Here is a 22,267-nt window from a genome sequence, read left to right as displayed (position 1 = left end):
GGCTCTGTGAACGTCACATGGAGTTCGGCGATGGGTGAGCATAACGCACGTGCCAGCTATTACACAGGTGCAACATAGCTGAAGATCTGGCAGTGCTGTGTTGTTAGAAAAGAAACTGATGGAGTGATGGAGAAAGGCGAGGAGACAGAGAAACGGAGATCATGGGAGCTTGAATAATGTGAACTGACAGGACACAAAAAGCATGGAAAACGAGAAGGAAAACCCATGAAAACAGGTGAAGAGATTGGCAGCCTGTGGATACGCAGTTACTAAACTAGAATCTGCGGACATTTTTTGCTATTTCTGCGCAAAAGTTTGAAAAAAAAAACCCTGCAGATTTATTATGATTTTGGGAGTATCACAACGAAAACGTAATATATGAAATGAAAAATAAAACTTTTATTTAATTTTTACAATGCAAATCCAATTAGATCCACTAATTTGGTAAACAAAGCAAGCCTCTCATACAATACATGTACTAAAAGACAGAAAATATTACTTTACAAACTGTAAATAAATCATCTAAACATATAAACATTTTCACATTAGTTAGGGCTGCACAATATATTGTTTCAGCATCGATATCGCAATAAGCATATCCGCAATAGTTACATCACAGGATATGCATTGTTAAGTTGGGTTTATAGTTGATCAACATTTGGTAAAAATCTGTGAATTTCTGCGAGCGCAGATTCCATGCGGGCCCACTCATTACTAAAGTAACATTATGCTTGTATTAATCCATATGGCTTATTAGTGACTAATGGTAATAGCAACAGTACTTTTCATCCTAAAATGGCATAATGAAAAATAAACGATGGCAGAATTAAAATTTTTGTGTCAGCTATTCCTTTAATGACAGCTCAAATTCAATGCACAGTTAAATCAACGTTCAAAAGTTTTAGATTTTAACTAGATTTCTGAAAAAAGATTCTATGTTTAACAAATGCCTTTATTTGATAAAATATGAGGTAAAAACACCCATTAAGGACAAATATAATTGCAATTTTAAATAACGCTTTTCTATTTCTATTTTAAGATGTGATCTATTCCTGTGCAAAACTGAAAATTTATAGCAGCCACCATGACAGTTTTCTTCAATGTCTTACGATGATTCAAAGAATACTTTCATTATGTTGAAAAAATTAAGTTGAAAACATCTCTACTTGATATTTTTATGCAAACTATAGTTTAATCTTTAACAATGGCTGTGCAAAATTCATCAAACAATTCATTATCCATGCTGATAATCTCTAAAAGGCTAAATATTAAGCCTTTTATAGCTTTCACATAATTCTATCCTCATAAATGTGCTACTAAAAATGTCAACTAAGATCAAAATCACACATTTGACAGTAACATTAAGTCATTTCAACATCTTTCTTCTCTAATTGTCATGACCATTTTTGGATTTTTGGGGAAATAACTATTTGGGGAAAGAATCTTCAGTTGTAATTTTCAAGGTAGCAGGTGAACTTCAGTATATGTTTGACCACTAGTGTATTAAACAAATAAATTGTCAACATTTTCCTGAGTTTATCATGATGACATAACATGCAGGGTCTGCATATACCACCTACCAAATATAGGATGACTTCACCAACTCAACATTCCAGCACACGCTGACTAAACAAACATTGCACGCGGTTATGCAGCCGACTAAACTTTGAGCCTTGCTCAAATGACAACAGCAGCATTCTCCACTACAGCGGTTCAAAACAAGACACAACGCTGATAAATGTTTAACTAACATGGACACATTGTGAACATATGCCATTGCTTGTTAAGTGGCTTTCTATCACATCACCACATTTCCTAATAGCTTCCCCTTCCTGTTCACTGCAGAGACAACCGTAATCAAGCCAATTGTAGAACAAATTCTGCAAAAATGCTAATATTGTGGAAGAGAATTAAAGTTTCACTTGTGGCACAAAAGTTACTTGCAACCCCCTTTTTCACATTGACATTTCAGAATAGAAGAATGTAGGGTGGGACTGGATTTCTCTTCTGTTGGGAAATGATTAGATCGCATCTATAGTCTTTCTTTGGAATATTGTGCATGAATAGTTTACACTTAGACCAAGACTGTATTTCCCAAAAGTATCATAATCCTAAGAGACTCAAAGACAAATCATTGTCTCCAACGGTTTCGGTCATCAACTTAATAATATGTGTATGTGGTCAGTTTCAATAGATCTAGGCTAATTTTCTACCACAGAATTTTCTTAATGAAACTTAAAACTTATTTTTGTATTAGCATTAATTGCAATATTTCACCTGCTTTATTGTTGGTTCACTTTCTAATGATTTGCAAATTATTCTTATTTATTGAACTATAAAAATGATCTTCATTCTTATTATAGGTGAACAAATAATAACCATTTACAAATCATTTGAAAGTGAACCAACAATAAAGCCGGTGATATCTGCTAAACACCAAAAAGCTTGTGCCCGCTACTGCCATGTGATTTTGATTTGGGACTTTGGTTAACAGTTTAAAAAAAAAAGATATTCAATGTTTTGGAATCTATGGAAGAAAAACGCTTAACAATAAAGGGAGGTGCTGTACACAACAGTTGCTTTTTCTTTGAAAGTCACATCTACCCCCACTATTATTTAACTCAAGGGTGGTACAAAGGACACAGAACTTACACCAGCAACATAAAAAAAGACACTCTCATGCCCTTCTTATCTTCCCCTTCATTTTCCTCTCCCCAGTCAGCCCTATTTCCTCTGTAAGCTGCTTAAAGACAGAATATTCTGCTGTCGCAACTTGAGTGGTTTGCTGCAGACATACATTCATATACATGAAGAGTAGTCCAACTGGCAGATATAAACCATAATTGTCTAAGACCAGAGTGGTGTGCTATTTAAATAACCTAAGAAAGAGTGAATTGATAAAGCATAAATGCAGAATAGTCATTCAAATTTAAGCAGAATAGAAAGCAACTCAAAGAAGTTGATAGCACTTTATAGGGCTGCTCCATTATGGGATAAATCATAATCTCTTATTAACCAATTATCTTGGAAATAACTGTAATCACAATTATTTAAATCGAATGTCATAGAGCCATATGACCAAATTTTGAGATATATATAGTTTTTACTGTAAATAAGATTTGTAGTACAACCGATACATTTTAAAGATAATTAAATTTCACAATATGAAGCAGAATAGGACAAATTAGCAAAAAGGTCTCACAATTCTGAAAAGAAAAGAAATACTCTGCTTTAGGCATCTTCACATTAAGAATTAAACTAGATTTGTTTCTTATTAAAACTACAAACTTCCTTCAGTCGAGAGCAGTGAGTAATTCTGTCCTTGTCTGTTTTTGTTTGAGAAGTAATTGATTCCTAAACAGTCGCTACCAGGAATATAGTGTACAGTCATTTTAAGAACTGTGCAGTTCTGTTTATGTTCTCACTTTCATATGGCGTTTAATTTTTTTTTCTCCTTGTGTTCAGCTATTTCTTCATAGCAAACAAGGGTTAATGTGAATAATCGCTAAACGCTGTTGACACATTTTTGCATGTATTTGACCATTAAAGTCCTCACCTTAATATGACAACATGGTGTGCATGTTCTGCTCATCTATGAGGCTAAGCTCGCACACACACAACAAAAAACATGTTTTTAAAAACATGAATTAATCGAATACACATCAATAGGGCTTATAATTATTGTCTATATTGAATAAAAACAATATACATTTCGATATAAATTCCACTTTTAAAAGAGTATCCCAACCAAGGCTGAAGGCAGATACTGCTGGTGGGAAAGTGAAACGAGCATGCTAACAATACTGTGTGACGCAGCATGACCTATTTTCGGACGATAATTTTTGGCCACCAAATATTTGGTGAATCTCCAATCTCAAGACAATTATATATTCCTGTTGTTGCATATTTCTGCTGTGTGATTGGCTCTTAGGATCAATACAGAGTTAAATGTCCAGAGCTTATCATCGTTATCAACATAAATTTGATTGCGATTCGATATAATATTGTTTATCTGCCCATACGCAATGATAAATGAAGTGTGTCCCATGCTTTAAAAACATATTACAGTGCATACTTTTACTAATTTTCATGTGAAACTGCAGTGGAACAAATGCGTAGTGTTGGAAAGGGGGTGGGATATGAAGCAATAATCGTTTTATCTCGATTTTCATAAATAGCGAATTTCGATTAATAGCACAGCCCTTGCACTTTACAAACCAGGATACATTAGTTAACAAGTAGTACAATAGAAAATACTTCTAAAGCATTTAGCAACCATAAAGCAATTCTAAATCCTGAAGAAATAAAGTCTGGAACAAGTAAGGAGTGAGCAAATGATGACAGAATACTCATTTTTGGGTTAACTATACCTTTAAGAAAAATAAGCAGGCAAAATTATCCAACACTAAGGCTGGGAAATTAATCGAAAAGTAATTGAACTCGACATTCAAAACGATCAATGTAATTTTATATATCCATGTACTTTTTCCAGGTTGATTTTTTTATTACTTTCACAACCGGTTTTAATTCTCGTGACCACGCTTCGCTACATTGCGCTACGTTATTCCGCCAACATGTCAAGAATAGACAACTTAAACACTGAGACAACTGAGCAACAAGAGCAGCTTGTACCAAAGAAAAATAAATATTTACTTTACAAAAGTTGTCAGCAATAAATAAATAATCGTTCATTAAATCGCAATCAATTTCAAATGTTCAATTAAACGAGATTTTGATTTTAGGTCAAATCTCTACACTACAATACTCAACACTAATAATTACATTTATTCTCAACCAATCAAATACCACTTTAAATTGAAATGCAATCATTTAATTTCAAATCTAAGCCAATTATTAATTTCTGCATTCATTTGCCCACCCCTGATGGTTCCCTACTCTAAAACAGTTTTCTTTGCACCTCAGTAAATAATTGACTCACTAATTTTACAGACTGGGCAGAGGCAAAGCACTTGGGTTAAGATGAATAGATGCCTGATTAATATGCAACATCTAGTGGCTGAGAGCTACGTGTACTTGCCAAAACAAATTCATCTCCATCCTTCATGGAAAGACAGTGTGTTGACAGCATTTCGTCCTTTACTGGCTAAACAAGTCCTCTGGAGTGAAAAAGTCTAGACTGCATACACATTTACATGCACTGTCGTGTAAACATGTCAGCACAAGCCTATATTAATCAGATTTAAGCTCTACTACACCATTAGAATAGACGCAACCACAAAAGCTTTTAATTCGGGTTAACCTAAGACTTAAAAGGGTTATCAGAAACGTGCAGGAATAACCACAAGCAACACTCTTAAAACAGGCTGGGTTATTTCAACCCAATTGTGAGTGTAATAGGAACCAACTCAACTGTTCGATTATTTTTTTTAATTAAACTAAAAGGACCAAATTTAACCGAATGTTTAGCTTAGTGCATATTTTATCCAGTTTGGGTTTAAATAAGTACACAGCATTTCTTATAGCGAAGTGAACAGTGTACAAAGTGGAAAACAAACAAAACAAAAGATTGAAAATGCAACTTATGGATGAGTCAGAAAATCAATTCGGCTTTTACTACAACCTACATAATGAAGCCGGAGCTGACAAGCGCCGTGAAGCTTATAAAGCATGGAGTCAGCATTATACTTCAAAAGGCCAAATTGTCTTCCGATATGAACACATCTAACATAAAGAGCCTACCTCACCCAAACCCTGCCCGAATACTTTCCACACTACTCCCAACATCAATTGCTGTCTGTCAAGGCTGGTGCTCGTGAATAAAATGTGGCGTGAGCTAAATCACTAGGCAGTTTCAATTTGAGGACTTGGTGACATCCAGCAAAACAGCACTTTCCTGAAATAACCCTCCTGGCATTACCAAGAAATGTATTAGTGCTGGGTGAGGCACATCAAAATCATCAATATAATGACTTTAGTTACAATGTAATATTGTTTCTTATTTGGTCATTAGATTGCCAGAACACTAGCAAACCGTTCCTTTTCGCAAGACATGCAAGAATGACACATTTTAATAGCATCTCTGATTTAAAGCTAGCGATTATAGCAGTAAAATCGTTTTTTAATGCTATCTTTAACATTTAATCAATTCAAAATCAGTTCAAATGTAAATTTGCATTATTACTTTTGTGTGAATTATATTATTATTATTGATATTATTAATATTAGTGAATTATAAAAATATTAATTAATAAAAATAATATTTTTAATTATCTGCTTGTGGATAAGATGTTTGTGGGCATCAGCATCTGCTTTTGGTTGTGTTTTTGTATGCGTAACAATGTGCTGAAGGTAATGCTTCAAAACATTGGCATATCAACACTGTTTTTAAATTAATTAAATGGTGGCTTATCATAAATATTAAGGCTGCACAATATTTGACCAAAAAAAAAAAAACACCATATAAAAATAACAACATATACAGTAGTCTTAGGCATGAGCCGGTATAAGATTTTGACGGTATGATAACCTTGGATAAAAATATCACTGTTTCACAGTATCACGGTATTGTGATCACTGCTCTAAAATATTTTCTTTTTTAAATGTCTGGATAAAAAATAATAATAACAATTCCCCTTTGAAACACACTATATTTTATTTTCAAAATATTTATAATATTTTGGAGCAGTAAACATATTAGGCTAAATAGTTAAAACAAATTATTGACTTCTGCTGTCTTCATTTGTTTCAAAAACACACATTTCTTCACAATCTAAAACGGCATCTTTGGATATCTTTTCTGCTGATACTGTTGTTCTAAAAAACAAACAAAAAAAATGTAAATAAAAAATCTTACTCATACCTCAGGAATGGTTAAGCAGAACATTTTAGTGTTTTTAAAACCTTGACTTTTCCAAACTGCAGTATACCTTGAAAACGGTTATCGTCCCATGCCTATTCGACATTCATCAACACCCGTTGTCTTAGGACAGTTTTGAAAAATGTTTTTGGTCCACTTCAAATGTTGACCAATGTCTTTATTGCAGAATTAATTAAACACATTTGTCCAAATGACTTAAATTTACTTTAAATCTTACTTTAAAAGTTCAATATCATCCCAACTTAACCTTGCAGATCCTGCCATGTGACTATTGCACATTTGCACAATATTTCAATATCTTGAAATGATACAAAAAATTATTTTTGTTGTTTGAGGGTGGTGCGGGGGTGCACTGGGCAGCGATGTCACCTATAACAGCAAGAAGGTCGCTGGTTCGAGCCTCAGCTGGGTCAGTTGGCGTTTCTGTGTGGAGTTTGCAAGTTCTCCCTGTGTAATAAAGGGACTAAGCCGAAAATAAAACAAATAAATGAATGAATGTTTGTTTGTTGTTTGTTCAAACCACAACAAACTACTAGGGATGTAACGGTATTGTAAATACCGTCATACCGCAATATTAATTTTTTTCGATATTACCGAAGTCGCATGACTCGGTAAAACTATAGGTCTTCTGAGAAAATTTGCTTAGGCGAATGAAGCGAACGGGAGGTAGCGAAAACTACAATTCCCATCAGCCCATGCTTGACCATCATCCCTTGCGGTCTGTTGTCGCTACAGATCCAGTAATGCGGAAATGGAGTGTGCTGCTAGAAGCGGGGATGAAAAGAGCTGGAAAACTCTAAGGCCCCGTTTACACTAATGCGTTTTAGTTTGAAAACGCATAAGTTTTGCTACGGTTACGCCAACCGTCCACACTACGCCGGAGTTCTCGAGCGCCGAAAACGGAGCGTTTCGAAATGTGTGGATAATGTCTCAGTGTGGATAATGGAAAACGGAGACATCTGTAAACGGAGGCGGGGCTGCAGACGTTCGCTTCTCTGAGTTCGCTCTCTCTGGGGCTTTTCCTGAATATTAAGTAGCCTAACACGCACAGTTCAGTCCTGCATCCTCTCCTTGTAAGTTCAGACTTCGCAAGTTTGATCAAGGCTGCAGTCTCTTCTTCTCAGTTTGATATGGAAAAGCAGACTATACCGAGGACACACGTAAATCTTCAAAGGGAACAGTGTACTTTATAACTTCATTCACATCATCCTGGCTTCATTGTTTCACTTTATCAACAATAAAATGTAAACATGATTTAAGGAACTGCCTATTTTCATTTTAATATTAGCAACTTAGCAGACATGTTGAGGCGTCGTGCTGCATAAGATGAGCGTCATCTTCACTGTGTGGATATTTATAACAAAATGGAGCCGATAACAACTGCCTCCTTTCAATTTCAGTGAAAATACGAAACACAGCCTCTATTTTGCTGAGTATCAGTTTTAAGAATCGATAATGGCCATTTTAAAAGTATAACATACAATAAGTTTATACATTATAGGAAATAAAGGCAAGCGATCAGTCAATATACAGAATGTACGTGGTTACATTAATCATTAACTTATCTTTGCGCTCATCTTTGCGCTCAGCCAAAACACGTTACCTGAGAACAAGTAATAGATTCCAATGACCAAAGTCAGGGAATATGTCGTTAGATAAAGACAACAAGATAAATGAAATATCCCGTTTAATAAATATAGTGAGATTAGATCCAGCGGGAGATGCTTGATGAGAAGTCCGACTAGCAGAGCTCTCATCTGTGTAGATGGGCTGAGTGTGATTTAATGTTGAATGTGATGAGTTTTCAACAATACTAAATTGAAACTTTATTGTTTTTACATGGTTTAATAATTTTTTGTTATTAAAATTGAAGTTCCTGTTTCAAAGCTTACAGATAGATGGCTAATTTGTAAGTCATTGACACTTTTTTGGAGTATTTTCATAAGTTTTGTTTTTTCCTGTAAATGATTCAATAAATACCGTACCGTGACATTCATACCGAGGTATTACCGTACTGTGAAATTCTGATACCGTTACATCCCTACAAACTACAACAAAAAACTTAAATGTTTTATGTTTAATTCACCAAAATTTGTAAAAACTAATAAGTTAACCTTAATCCTTTGTGTTGTCCCAACTCAAATCGATTGTGTGGAAGCCAGCATTTTTTAGTGTATATTGTGCAGCTCTTATAAACAGAGATTTCTTATATGGTTTCTAACATATTTTTAACACTAAAATTCTGTCAACCACAGCTGCCATTTTTTAAACTGTTTTTTGTACAGTGAATATGAAATGGCATTCATTAGTTTAAAAAAATAGCAGTTACGAAGTCTGTTTAGTTGCAATTATGATTCTCTGTTTGGGTAGGGAGCAATTGTTAAACATAACCACTTAATTACACCAAATAGCTGCTAAACAGAAATAACATTCCAGCCATCACACAGTTCTAATGGCTGTTATGAAATATTATCCATTCTTGTTATAACAGATGCTGGCTGAAACATGAGACTTCATGAAAGAATCCTCCGTCCGAAGTGGGTTCAAATGAGGTTGTTTATAAAAATGTGCCATTTGTTTCATTCATTATAACGGCAAAACATTGAGCCTCGAATTCACACAACATGAAAACGTTACAGCATTTAAATAAATACAAAACCCGGAATCGCTTTTCTACATAACATTGACTGCTTGACATAATTGCTACTCTATGTTTACAAGCGGTTGGAGGAAATTACATCAAAGATAAACAGGCTCAGAGGGCTGTCAAAATAATATCTACCAATCAGCAAAACCTACGCGAAACGAAAAACAGACGGACAGCTCTGACTCAGCACAGAAATGCTATAAGGTCAGGGCGAAATATTCGAAATACAAATCTAATGTCTGATCCTTAAGAGGATTTTTGGCATGATTCCCAAGAAACACTTTATCTCCATTCATTGCCGGTGTTGGGGTTTAATATTCTTGGACATGAAACTAGTAATTGAGTACAAGTCATCCATTTTACCATACAGTCCCCTTAAATGTCTACTTTAGACAATGTTCAAAATAAGAAACCTATTGCATTCATCGTGTATATAAATAATGACAACAATATTGATCTGAAAGTCAATACTGGCCTGAGTTCTTGCAACAAAAGGCACAAATCAACATTAATGTCATCAGTTAGCCTGTCATCTACACCTTTAAAGGGATACTTTAACCACAAATGATATTTCAACATGTATTACAAACCAAGGACATTTCCACTATTAATAATTATTAAAACGTTGCTTTTGTGATAGTTATAACTGCACTGAATACTATGGTGGCCGAGAAATGCAAAACACTTTTACGAAGCTCAAGAAAATGTACATTTTTGAAATCATTTTTACCTATCATAAGACACAATTACATAGGAAAAACTATTTTACCAAGAATGAAACAAAGTTACATTTTATAAAAAAAAATTAAAAAGACGCAAAACACTTTTACCAGTCCAGAAACAAATATACAAATCAAAAATTCTTTACGGAAAGGGAATGTACCACACATTGGAAGTGATGGGATGAAGGTTGTTGTTGTCGTTGGTGGGGAGCGCGGCAAACTCATGTTGTGGAGTACATGGCGTAAATAAAGTTTATGGTGACCGAACATGAACTGCGGTTGAGGGTTGTTTTGCACGTTTTGTCGCAAACACATGAGCAGCTTCGATGTTTGGAGTTTCTAAAGGACACTGACCAGATGGAAACACCAGACATACTGCATCGATGTGTTCAATATTTTAATGAAGGCCACTCGTATGCTGTAATTGAGGACATGATGTCAATTCTACATGGTGGAAACTGAAACTTAAAAGTAAACTGAAGAAGCCGGTGTTACGGTTTAACTGGTGTCCGTGTTAATTGGTGCCTCTTTCCAGATGTAAACTATTAGCATTTGCAGATTATCATATTTGTTCTTTTTCACAGCAACAAAACATCCCCATACCAAATAAATATTCTTACTACTTGGTGTCTTTGGCATGGTAAATGTTATTGATTTTTAATATTTATGTGGCAGAACAGCAATAACCAAAATTAATGTAAAGAATTGATTATAATTTACATTTAATCAACAGGATTCAAACCCAAGTCAAAACGTTCAGGACGAGTATTTTTTTTTTAATCAGTCAACATTTGCTGTGAGTTGGTTGTGGATTAATGTTAACTTGTTACCATTTACTCACATTTCATTGTTTCTACATACTCTCATGCTGATATTTTCTCAGAATAACTCAGAGTACATTTTACGTCAATTGCGGTGTGTGGTACATTCGCTTTCTGTGCAGAATCTGTCATTTTAAATTAGTTTCGGGACTGATAAAAGTGTTTTGATATTTTTTTTTTCTAAAATGTACATTTGTTTCATCCTTGGTAATATCATTTTCCCTAATTGTGCCTTATGATAGGTAAAAATGTTTTCCAAAATGTAAATTTCTCTTGAGCTTCGTAAAAGTGTTTCACACTTTTTAATGTTTCGCACTTCCCGGCCGACCGCAGAATACAACAACATGGAAATGTTGTGTTTAAAGGAAAAGTTCAACGGAAACAAAAATAAAATTCTCATCATTTATTCTAACTTAAGTGGTTCTAAACTTTTATGAATTGCTCTCTTTCACAAAAGAAAACAATCTGAAGATTATTGAGGAGAAAGCAGCCATTGACATCCATAATAGTCCAAATTAAATGGCTGTTTTTCATCAACGTTCTTCAGTATATTTTGTTTTGTGTTCAACAGAAAAAAAAGAAACTCAAACTGGTTTGACAAATAAGTAAATAATGGCAGAATTTTACATTTTGGGGATGAACTACCCCTTTAACAATAGAAAGTCAGATCAGGGATGACATGAGGGCAAGTAAGTGATGACCGAATTTTCATTTCTGGGTGAACGAATGCTTTAATTATGATCCAAGAACGTAGACACAAAGTGAAGTCTCTCATTGTGTCCGATCTCTGAATATGTCAACATGAAGGCCTGTAAATGTTCCAGTGACCTCAAAAGCCTGCTCCCTTTCGCTCAAGGGACCGATTCAAGCCCTCAATTCTATGCCAGACAACAGCCTGAAAGAGATTCCAAAAGAAAAGCCCTTGATTTCTAACCTTATCCCATTGAACCAAGGCGCTTCAAGACCCTTTATTATCTCAAGAAATCCATCAAACCTGCAGGAAATTTACTGTTAATCATCTTAATGCTATAAAACGCCCCTTACCTTAAAGTTGCTGGAGTTAACCCATGAGGTGGCAATACCGTCCACCATTTTATCCAGCGCAGTCTGGTCACTCTCCAAGTCCTGACACTTTTCAGCATCTGTGATGTAGTCGATGAGCTCCGGACCCATCTGCAACCTTCGCGCAACATCCTTCTGTAGCACCTGGGTCAGACAGTACTCCATATTGGGCTCCATGGCCTATGATGTCCTGCCACCACCCGTGTGGCAGTGGAAAGTGAAAAAAATAGGCCTTTAGCGTGTGTGATCCAGGCAAAACAAGAAGACACGCTTATTAATATCCTGTGTTGATAAATCCACAGGCTGGCAAGAAACTGAGTGGTAGGGATGTCGACTCAGGAATGCAAACGATGCACCATATGTGACCAGACAACAGCTGACGAGAACTGCGAATTCTCCTTTTTGTCCCAGCCACAAGCACTAGTAGCAGAGGCAGAAGTGATCACGGTTGCGGCAGGAGTCGTGGTAACTAGAGCAGGAGAGAGAGGGTCCGGCGGAGCGTTGCTTCATAATTCAGAAGTCCTCCCTGCTAAGGATGAGAAAAGGGAGCTGTTAGTGGAGTACCACCTCTGGATATCAAATGCCAGTGCGGCAAGAGCTGCATTTTTGTCAGCTCAGATCAACAGCCACTTATGAGAAAAGCAGAAAAAGCCCTTTGATGGTGACATAACTCAAAGTCCGGCTTGCATTCTCTTAACTATTTATTTGCTGACCACACATCAGCTGCACGCCTGTGTGGGATACTAGCAATTCCACTTGTGTTAAAGGAATAGTTCAACCAAAGAAATGTTTGATGCTGCTAATGACTCTTCTGCCATTCAAACCCATTTGCTGTTTAACAAAAAGTACCATAACAGTTGTCTGTACAATTTGAGTACTATATTCCAAGTCATTTAAAGCCATTGACCTTATTTTTTCATGTACGAGTGGGTGCAGCCATTGGAACCTTATTGGCTTAAAGGTTCTGGTCTAATTAACAGCCATAGATTAAAGCTGTAAAAACAGCTTGTTAAAAACAACCTGGTATATTGTAATGATATTATTTTAAATTAATTCTGTTCTTTGTTATTTCTAGCAATTTCTCCTATAAACACTTGAATAAAAAGTTCTAAAACAATTAGCAGAAGAAAAAAAAAAACATAAATGTGTGCATATTAGCAACATTTGATAGAACAAAAAGGTCTACTTTCCAGTCATTTTCAAATTAAGTAGCTTTAAGTTACCAAGCTACCAAAGTTGATTAAGGGTGGAGGGCTGATGGTGCTAAATATACCAAATTGTATCACATTAAAGTTGCCATGGTAACTTCCTAATTTTAATAATATATAAAAACAAAAAGAAATACTTTAATCATATTAATAATTACATATTTTTCTACATTTTACAATGTACTTCGTACAATAAAACCAAAAACAATCTCATTTATAACCAAATGAAGCGAAATATGTGCCACACATGTATACATGTCAACATCTGAAAAAATGTGCTTTAGGGTTACGTGACCCTTTAACCTCTGATTAATTTACAACATTTAATTGAAACATGTAATTTCAGTTTTGCTTTTTTTGTAGCTCAGCAATTAAACAAACAACAAAAGGTTATGTTAAATTAGAAATGATGATCTCTGTTTGAAAGATTTACCCTTACCTTCCCCATCATTTTCGCCATCTGATTGGTTGGCCGGCCAAATCAAAGGTTACCACGTAGGCCTGGGCGATTAATCGAAAAGTAATCGAAATTGACATTCATAACCTATAATTGATCACATTTTTTTAGGTCAACTTTTCAATTACTTTCTCTACTGTGTGTGGTCATATGACCTTGCTCTGTTAAGGCTGATTTAAACATCTGCATCGAATACAAGGGTGTGGTCTGGCACAGCCTTTGCGTGGTCGCATACCAGCACACCTTTCAAAAATGTAACTACACATCACACGTTTGCACTATATTGAAGATGATTGGAAGCTGCATCAGAGATGCTTTGAGGCGGCATATTTTCTATTACATTAAAATTATTATTTACATTAAAACATTTGTTTATAGAAGATTCAAGAAATGTCCTGTTTACAATATTATTTACAGGATATACAAGTGTTCTTTTATTTAGAAGAGATACTGCTAATTTTCTACTTTTAATATGAAAAACACTGAACATAATTAATTTGGTTTCCAAAAGTGCAAGATATTTATTTGTGACTGCTGGTTTTATGGAAATATGTGTTTTAATTTTAGTTGTTCAACGATGATGTTCAATAAATAATCAGATAGTAGATAGTGAGCGTTTCCTTCAATTACTTTAAAATCAAGTAATGCACCCTTCCTTTAGAAATCTCTCACTTGTAATACGTGAGCATATTTACTGTACAAAACTCAAAAAAAAAGTTGCAAAAAAATTCAATAAATAAATAAAATAATTGTTCTTTAATTGCAATTGAGTTAAAATGCTTAAATAATGGGAATTTTAGACCAAATCACTTACCATGGGCCAACTTTGGCCTATGAGCAAGTGTTTGGGAATCTCTGAGTTACACAGTGTGAAAAAATGTGTAATAAAATACATGCAAGAAACATTTTTGCCCTGACTTGAAACCTCCAATCAATTAATTAATATCGTAATGACTGGACTTTGCATGAAAATGCACAAATAAAGATCAAAATATTAAAAGAGAATTTAAAATATTATTTAAATATCTTTTATTTAAAAAATTTACTACCGGTTAGGTATTATTTAACATTAAGCTCTGGCTGTTACACCTCATATTACACAGCAATCATCACTTCGATACTTGCCTCATCACTGCTTTGAGGAAAAACAAAAATCTTTTAAGGCACCATGGAAATAATCTGGCTGCAATCACAGTTGGACCCAGCAAAGTGTATTACTCTGATAAGCAGATTACCTGATGCTCGCCAGACTCCAATTTCTTCTGAAAGACATCATGAAATGAACAAGAGATGTAGTATGTCCATTGATCAGGGCAGAACTTTGAAAATGATGAAATGTACTTGATCATTGTTTGTATAATGGAGTCCAAAATAGATTAACAAAAACAAAACAACAAAAATAAGGAAAGAATTTGTCATTTATTGAGTTTTTATGCTCAATAAAAATGTATAAGAGTAAACGCAAAAAGAGATATTTAGGATGCGCTTTACTACTTTGGCAAACAACATTAAGTTTCAATTAAACTTGTGTATCGCAGTGCTGCTGAGATTAAAACAAACATAAACAAATAAAATGTTTAAATCTTCAAAATTCATTCAAATTGTAATGCTGATAGTATTAATTAACATAATAAAATATAGAAAAATAAAACAGAGCAATGACTTGCTAGTGGTGTATGGCATTTGCTTATGTGTTTTGGATCGTCACTGTCGCAAGTGGTTTTGGTTTTGCTTAATTTACATTACAAGTCTGTGCCTGTACTTCGTGTATCCAAGCTAAACAATGATGGGAGGAGACCTTGCTACATCTCTCAATTCTCTATAGATCCAAATCAGCAAGCTGGAGTTCATCATTTAAGAACATTAATGTCAAACACACATACATGTTACATTATATTTCAATGTAGTGAAGCATGGTTTACCTGTGCATTAGTCAAATCACACATCATATGCTTCTGATTACAGCTTAATTCATCTCTTAAGTGACTTTTGGTGTTCGACAGGTAAATTAAAAAACCCTGCAACACACAAGCTAAAATGCCAGCAAAGTCATACAAGAGCATATGTTTTTCACCAATGATTGTTTAAAAAAAGGGATTAAATTAAAATCAAATTCATCGTCTATTTCCATAAAATCGATGCATCAAAACAAGCTCAAACTGTATGCCATTTAATGAATAAGGCAGATCCTCCCTGATCATCAGTGTAAATACATTCACCCTGATGCTCATATAGTATCTGTCATTCCCCTAAATGAGATGCTTTACTCCCAAGTCCATGTTTTAAAAGACCTCTTTGTCTATTATATAGGTTAACATTTGAAAAATCAACACCGTTTGTATTAAATCTGTATCAGTATTTAATTAACAACTGTTTTCAAATCATGTCTGGATGAATTTGAATCTTTTTCATTGATCATCTAGCCGGTTATGCTAGCTATCACTAGCCGACCGAATAAACTGTCAAAACTCTGAAGATTTACTCCAAATTGGCACACGTAAACGACAAGCTTGATTGAAAAAATTGGTTATATACTCACTCTGCCGAGTCTAGCGGTGGATTTTGAGTGAAATGACACGGGTTGGTTTATTAAAGGTGAACGAGGTTTGCCTCTCCAGTGCTGCTCCTGTAGACACAATGATGGAGCCGGAATGCGCATGCGCCGGACACCTCCGATCTATTACCGATTTAATGTTAAATCCGCGTACAGTTTTGATGTAAACATTAAATCGTGGAATAAATGTTCCATATTATGATATTATGGAAAAAGACAAATGTGAATTTTGTCCTTTTATAGCGTACGCACACAATGCGAGTCATTCTATACGCACCTTTACCTTTAGAATTAGATAGTTTTGCTCTTATGTTTTAACTGTTTGTAAACACAGTGGTCAACAGATTTATTGTTTACATTCGCATTTCAGAAATCCTCGGATTTCCTTCAGTCTCGCTGCCACATGGTCATTTTTCCTTGTGCAGCTAAAACAATGAACCGTTTTGGCAAGCCATTTCAACAATTAGTCAAACTACCGCACCACTCTTCTTATTGGCAATAAAAATAAACAGTTACACACAATAGTATTTTAAACATTGTAGCCAAAAATAAACATTTAAAACTGAATTATTAAAAAATATACACATATATATATATATATATATATATATATATATATATATATATATATATATATATATATATATATATGATTACTGTATTATACAAGCAAAAAGGTCAAAGAATAGTTCCCAACAGAAAACAAGGGGAAAGAAAATCGTAATTACTAGCAAATAATTTCTAATAATAATAATAATAATTTCTTACATTTATATTCGCTTTTTCTAGACAAAGCACTTCCACCACCTGTGTGCAGAATAAACCTGGATGATGCGCCAGACCACACACCAGCTGATTGGTGGAGAGGAGACAGATTGATATAGGATGGTTAGGAGGCCATGATAGACAGAGGGCAGTAGGCAAACCGTAAATAAAACCTAAAAGAAAAGCTATGGGGGTTTTAATATGATTGAAACTAAGTATCAGTTCACAAACAAAAAAAGTCAAATTCACTGATGAATCTCATTTCAGTTCAAACAACTAAAAACGAATTTATTAATAATAAATGTTATTTTCATAATGAATTGTCTTTAAAATTGAAACCATTCTGGGTCTGCGTTTGGTCGCTTTATCCTTTACCAAATTCCAGGCTATGGAGCCAAAACAGTAAAGTTGTTCCAGTGAAACAGCTCGAGGCTCGATCAAATCGCTGGACTGGAGATGTCAGCAACAACACACCTTTGTCTTTCCCGCAATTGTAAAATTATAACGTTGAATATTATTAACCCACCTCTTCTGCACATCTTTGTCTTTCGGAAACAGAGGTAACAGTTAAATTTCAAAGATTTATGCTGAAGAACACTGAAGTGGTAGCTAAATACTTCCCTCATGTCTGTGAAACATCTCCTTCAAACATTTAACGTCATAATTATGTAGTTGGCAAAAACGTACGGTACAAGTGGTCTATAACAGCATAAAGCACTAACACAACTATCCTTAACGTTAGACGTTTTAGTGAGCAGTGATCTTGTAGTAGTAGCACAGTGCTGTACGAGGGGCAGAACTAAAAGCCAGCAGCCTTGTATTTCACTGGAAGTAATGACGCTGCGCCATGCATATAGCCATACAAACTTCTACAGTAAGGTGGAAATAATGTGGAAATAATGTAAAACGGCTTGCCATACGACCAAACCACAGTGGAAAAACGAAGCCTAGCTCCATCTAGTGGTTATTCTTAGTCATGCATTTCTTTCCAATGATGTCCATTTTCTCCACAAAACTGCTTTGCTTTCATGCAAACATTACATAGGCACTTTACAGAATTTGGCGTTCAGTAAATTATGCTTTACAATTATTAAAACAGTTTATTTTACGGTTTAAACATGTTTTACAAACATTGCAATGCAACATATGTGGACAGAAATTGTGTCAAATACAATGAAAATAATTATTTTCATATTAACACTATACATCTGCTTTGATTAATACAGTCATTTCAGCAACTCTATGGTCAACCACACTGTACCCTTAAAAGGTCACGGGCACAAACTCTGCATAACACGCCTCAAATCAACAGATTCCTGACAATCAGGATAATGTGTGCGAGTAATATGTGTGGTCCTCTTCTCCAGCCTTAGGGGAGAACTGAGAACTAATCGCATACAAATGGCTCTGAAAAGCGAGTCCAGCGTCCCCTTCTGAATCAGCGAATAAAGTCTTTATTAGTCACTAAATTCTCCTTTTAAGCCGCTTCCTCCTCTTCACCTTCATCCTCTTCAGCAGACTCTTCCTCACTTTCTTCCACATCATCACTGTTTTCTGGGAGTGGTTTGACTTTGATGACTATTTCATCATCAACATCATCATCCTCAACTCTGAGAGACTTTCTCCTCTCCAAAAGTGAAGGTGTGCACACTGGAGTTACATCCTGAATGCAACAATAAAAAAACAGCAGATATCAGCCTTGTGATCAGATCCACTAAAAATGCATCTTAACAACATGTGCAAAATAAAAAAAAATAGAGTACACTACAGTAACTGTTGGCACATGGGTTTCATTGCGTGTCAAAGTGACAGACAATAAGCTTAAAATGTACCATTTTCTGTCGGCACAGTTATCTTACTCCAGTTGATGGTTACAACTGAAATAATTTTCAGTATATGCCAAGATACAGAAGTGGTAAAAAAATTAAGCTGAATTAAAATGATTAGACTAACCTCACTGCACACTGAAACATTTGCTTCTGATGGAGCCTTTTTAGCTGGAATCTGTGCTGCCTGCAAACAAAAAAACATGATCAAATTAATGATAACATCTTAAAAGTCCCAACTAAAACATACTCTGACTGTAGTACTTACAAATCCTGGGAAATCATAGTCAATGCCTTTTGCTGCCAGTCTCTTGCGCAGCTTAGACTCTTTGCTTAAAAGCTTTGTGCCAACTTTCTTCACATCATCTTCTGTGTGTGTTTTGTTATACCGAGTCACTGCAGGATACTTTGGCTTCTTGAAGCCAGCAATAGAGCCGACAAAGAGCTTTTCATGAACCTTCTCAGGTGGAATAACGTGACCTGAAAAGTACAATACACAGCATTACTCATAAAAAAACATCACACACAGACAAAAAAAATAATGATTAATAATCTTGTATGCTCTCATCTCACATTTTATAATGCGTTCTCCCATAAGGTAGTTGTTCATGGTTTCAGCCACAATCTTAGCCACTTCATCACACTCAAACTCCACAAATCCATAGCCTTTGCTCCCACCAGTCTGTGAAAGATGACAGTTCAATCATTTATGAGGTAAAACCTCCAGCAAAGCATTATCACCCAATATGACTATTGTGATATTAATGTAGGCACATGGGTTTCATTGCACAACTACATGAAGTTGGCAATAAGCTAAATGTACCGAATTAATGTTGGCACAATAATCTTACCCATCGCAACAAAATGCCAAAGGTAATTTTCAGATTGTGCCTTTTAAACATGTTGTTATATAGAGAAATTAAAAACGAGAAAAAAAAGAAAGAAAAAAAAAACACAAGATCCTGATAGAATGTTTACAGCTACATAAAGAAAAAAGCACACTTCTCTACTATAAAGTTAATGAGAAATGGTTAGAGTATACAATTCAGATGCAGCCGATGATTATCTGAAAGCAACCCGCTGGGAATCAAATAAGATTTCTCTAAAAATCCTCTTAGAATCAAATTGGGCCTCATTGGATTAAACGTATTTATCCAAGAGGATCTTATGCGTTTCTTTATAGGATTCCTTGTAGAATTCTTATTGGTTTGTTTGGAAATTACAGGGCTTTTGCTGATTTTATTTGTAAAACAAAAGTAAAGAAAGCTTAATTCCCTGTGAAATTGGCCAAATGTTATTTAATTTATTATTAAACGAAATATCTGCCAATAAACCCTACGTAAATGAAAAGTTTAATCTAAATTCTGTCATTTACCTCACACTTCTTCCACCTTTCTTCATATTTAACATCAGGTCATTGCAAACCAATGTAACAAAATGCTTAAAACCTTACTCCTGCAAACTCAATCATAAGACTTTATCAAAAGACATTTTACAGATTGTTGAAAACCCAGCCACCACTGGCATCTATAGTAGATGGAGGAAAAGTTGGTTTTATATTTGCACATTTGTTCATTTAGCAGTCTCTATATTGTTTACCACGCTATGTTGAATATCGAGTCTGAACTAGCATGTTTGATTTCAAAACAACATCAACACTATCTAATTCGCTGTGAACAATGCTGTACTTTGTTAGTCATTTGCTGCTAATATGATTTTCCTATTTAAAATTTGCAAAGAATACTTTTCTAAAATTATATTAAGGAGAATGTCTGAATATTCTAATACAAAACCAACTTTACCTCCATCTATAGCAGGAACAACATACTATGGGATTCCATGCTAAGTTCCCAACATTCTTCAAATTGTTTCCTTTTGTGTTCAACAGAGGAGAAAGTAGTGAAAGAGTAATTGATGCAGAATTTTTTGGTGAACTATCCCTTTAAAAAATGTTTAGATATACTAGTACTGGCAAACACAAAATAAAACAATTTATCTAATAAATAAAGCAAGATTTTAACATTTTAACATGTATTAGATTCAGAAAGTCCGCGTTAGAACGTCTTGACCATTTGTATTGAGCAATTTACTTTATATTTAACGTCATGTCATTATAAACTAAGGTAATAAATCAAATGCACGTCATACCTTTTTACTCCTGGAAACTCTCAATCGTAAGACTTTGCCAAACTGCTCAAAGTAAGATTTCAACTGAGGCTCAAACAGTCCTCGAGGAAGATGACCAACATACAGCACTCCTGGACTAAGTGTTTGACCCTGAAAGAGGACCAAAACAAATTATGAAGCGCATTCAATGCAAAACAAAATATTGAATGTAACATGTGCACCGTAAACCAAATAGTAACATTACATTAGCACCGTCAAGTGTAAACAAGACTCATCTTACCGAACTTAACTCTAGCTACAGCATATTAGTGATTAAAAGAAACATTTTGTTCCAACCACGTTTTAAATGTGAATCTGAAGCACTGTCAGGCTAAACTAAGGCCACATGGCCACGCATCATACCGTTTGAGGACGCTTCTTCACTTGCTGCACTTTCTTCTGAAATTCTGCGTCCTCTTTCGGATTCAGAGCCAGCAGTCTTTTCGCCGGCTTGTCTGATGATTTGCCTTCTGTCATATTGAAATCTAACAGTGGTCAAATAAATAAAGCTAAACGTTTTGAACCTACTGTCGTATGGCTTCTCCTAAAACCACGTTGTGCCTCGTTCAGGAAACTGCTAATGCAAGCGACAATTCAAAATAAAAGCCTGCAAAAGCTACAAAATAAAAGTCAACTAAACTCACGGCGTTGACAGTTGTGCTATGTTATGTAATATGTTTTAATAAACGTCTGAGTTTCCTTAAGTTTCTTTAATACTTAATAAATACTGAGTGTGCGTCGTTTGTTTATTATTTTTCTTAATATTTTACTTGTTATAAATTACCTATCTACCCAACGGAGTTGACTAAGGTTGTGCTGTACTATTTATTGTGTTTTAATAAATATTTACATGCTTTTAAATTTCTTTAATACTAGATAAGCAAACAAACAAATCAATAGTGGGTTTGCGTTGTTTGCTTATTAATTATCAAAATATTTTACGTGTTATAAATTACTTATCAACAGCGTTGACTAAGGTTGTGCTTTGCTATTTTTATGTTTTATTAAATATTTACACTGTATAACTTTCTTAAATACTAAAGAAATAAATAAACAAACAAACAAATAAATAGTGAATTTACGTAGTTTGCTTATTGACTAAGGTTTTGCTATGCTATTTATTATGTTTTAATAAATATTTACACTGGATTAAATTTGTTAAATACTAAATAAACAAATAAATAAGGCGGTTAATTCTGTT

The 22,267-nt window shown here is 34.7% G+C and overlaps 2 protein-coding genes and 2 non-coding genes across 27 annotated transcripts in view; all 4 read right to left on the bottom strand.

The window, feature by feature from the left end:
* The window catches only part of clasp1a (cytoplasmic linker associated protein 1a), a 127,986-nt gene extending 111,570 nt beyond the window's left edge, over positions 1-16,416 (bottom strand). For 21 of the 24 annotated variants that reach the window (XM_068223402.1, XM_068223403.1, XM_068223404.1 and 18 more), the window contains exons 1-2: positions 16,295-16,416; positions 12,073-12,619 (exon numbers count right to left, since the gene is read on the bottom strand). In XM_068223402.1, the coding sequence (XP_068079503.1) occupies positions 12,073-12,267 (195 nt within the window). In that variant the 5' untranslated portion in view covers positions 12,268-12,619; positions 16,295-16,416. Of the gene's footprint in view, positions 1-12,072; positions 12,620-14,990; positions 15,018-16,294 lie in introns of those variants that run through there. The other 3 variants (XM_073912033.1, XM_073912037.1, NM_001115139.1) reach the window with 3 other exon arrangements.
* Positions 16,417-18,154: 1,738 nt separating this feature from the next.
* Positions 18,155-21,650, bottom strand: nifk (nucleolar protein interacting with the FHA domain of MKI67). Its single transcript, NM_173288.2, has 6 exons — positions 21,430-21,650; positions 21,049-21,177; positions 19,474-19,582; positions 19,169-19,380; positions 19,028-19,087; positions 18,155-18,737 (listed from the first exon to the last, which is right to left on the bottom strand). Exons 1-6 carry the CDS (start codon positions 21,541-21,543, stop codon positions 18,552-18,554), a joined length of 810 nt encoding a protein of 269 aa, NP_775395.2. The 5' UTR covers positions 21,544-21,650; the 3' UTR covers positions 18,155-18,551.
* Positions 18,846-18,972, bottom strand: LOC137496523 (small nucleolar RNA ACA64). Its single transcript, XR_011016936.1, has one exon. It is a non-coding gene; the product is annotated as a small nucleolar RNA ACA64 (small nucleolar RNA).
* Positions 19,663-19,789, bottom strand: LOC137496522 (small nucleolar RNA ACA64). Its single transcript, XR_011016935.1, has one exon. It is a non-coding gene; the product is annotated as a small nucleolar RNA ACA64 (small nucleolar RNA).
* Positions 21,651-22,267: the final 617 nt, after the last annotated feature.

This window comes from Danio rerio, chromosome 9 (genome assembly GCF_049306965.1).
Source record: "Danio rerio strain Tuebingen ecotype United States chromosome 9, GRCz12tu, whole genome shotgun sequence".
Lineage (NCBI taxonomy): Eukaryota > Metazoa > Chordata > Actinopteri > Cypriniformes > Danionidae > Danio > Danio rerio.
Note: the sequence above shows the minus strand (reverse complement) of the source record. Positions and strands in the feature narration are given on the sequence as shown.

Bases quoted from the DNA above. Each gene is read 5' to 3' on its own strand.
- nifk (NM_173288.2), bottom strand. From the start codon at position 21,543: ATGACAGAAGGCAAATCATCAGACAAGCCGGCGAAAAGACTGCTGGCT. The intron at 19,381-19,473 runs GTGAGATGAGAG...TGTACTTTTCAG, and splicing joins GGGAGAACGCATTATAAAAT to GTCACGTTATTCCACCTGAG. The intron at 18,738-19,027 runs GTTAGTCTAATC...TGTTGCATTCAG, and splicing joins ATGTTTCAGTGTGCAGTGAG to GATGTAACTCCAGTGTGCAC.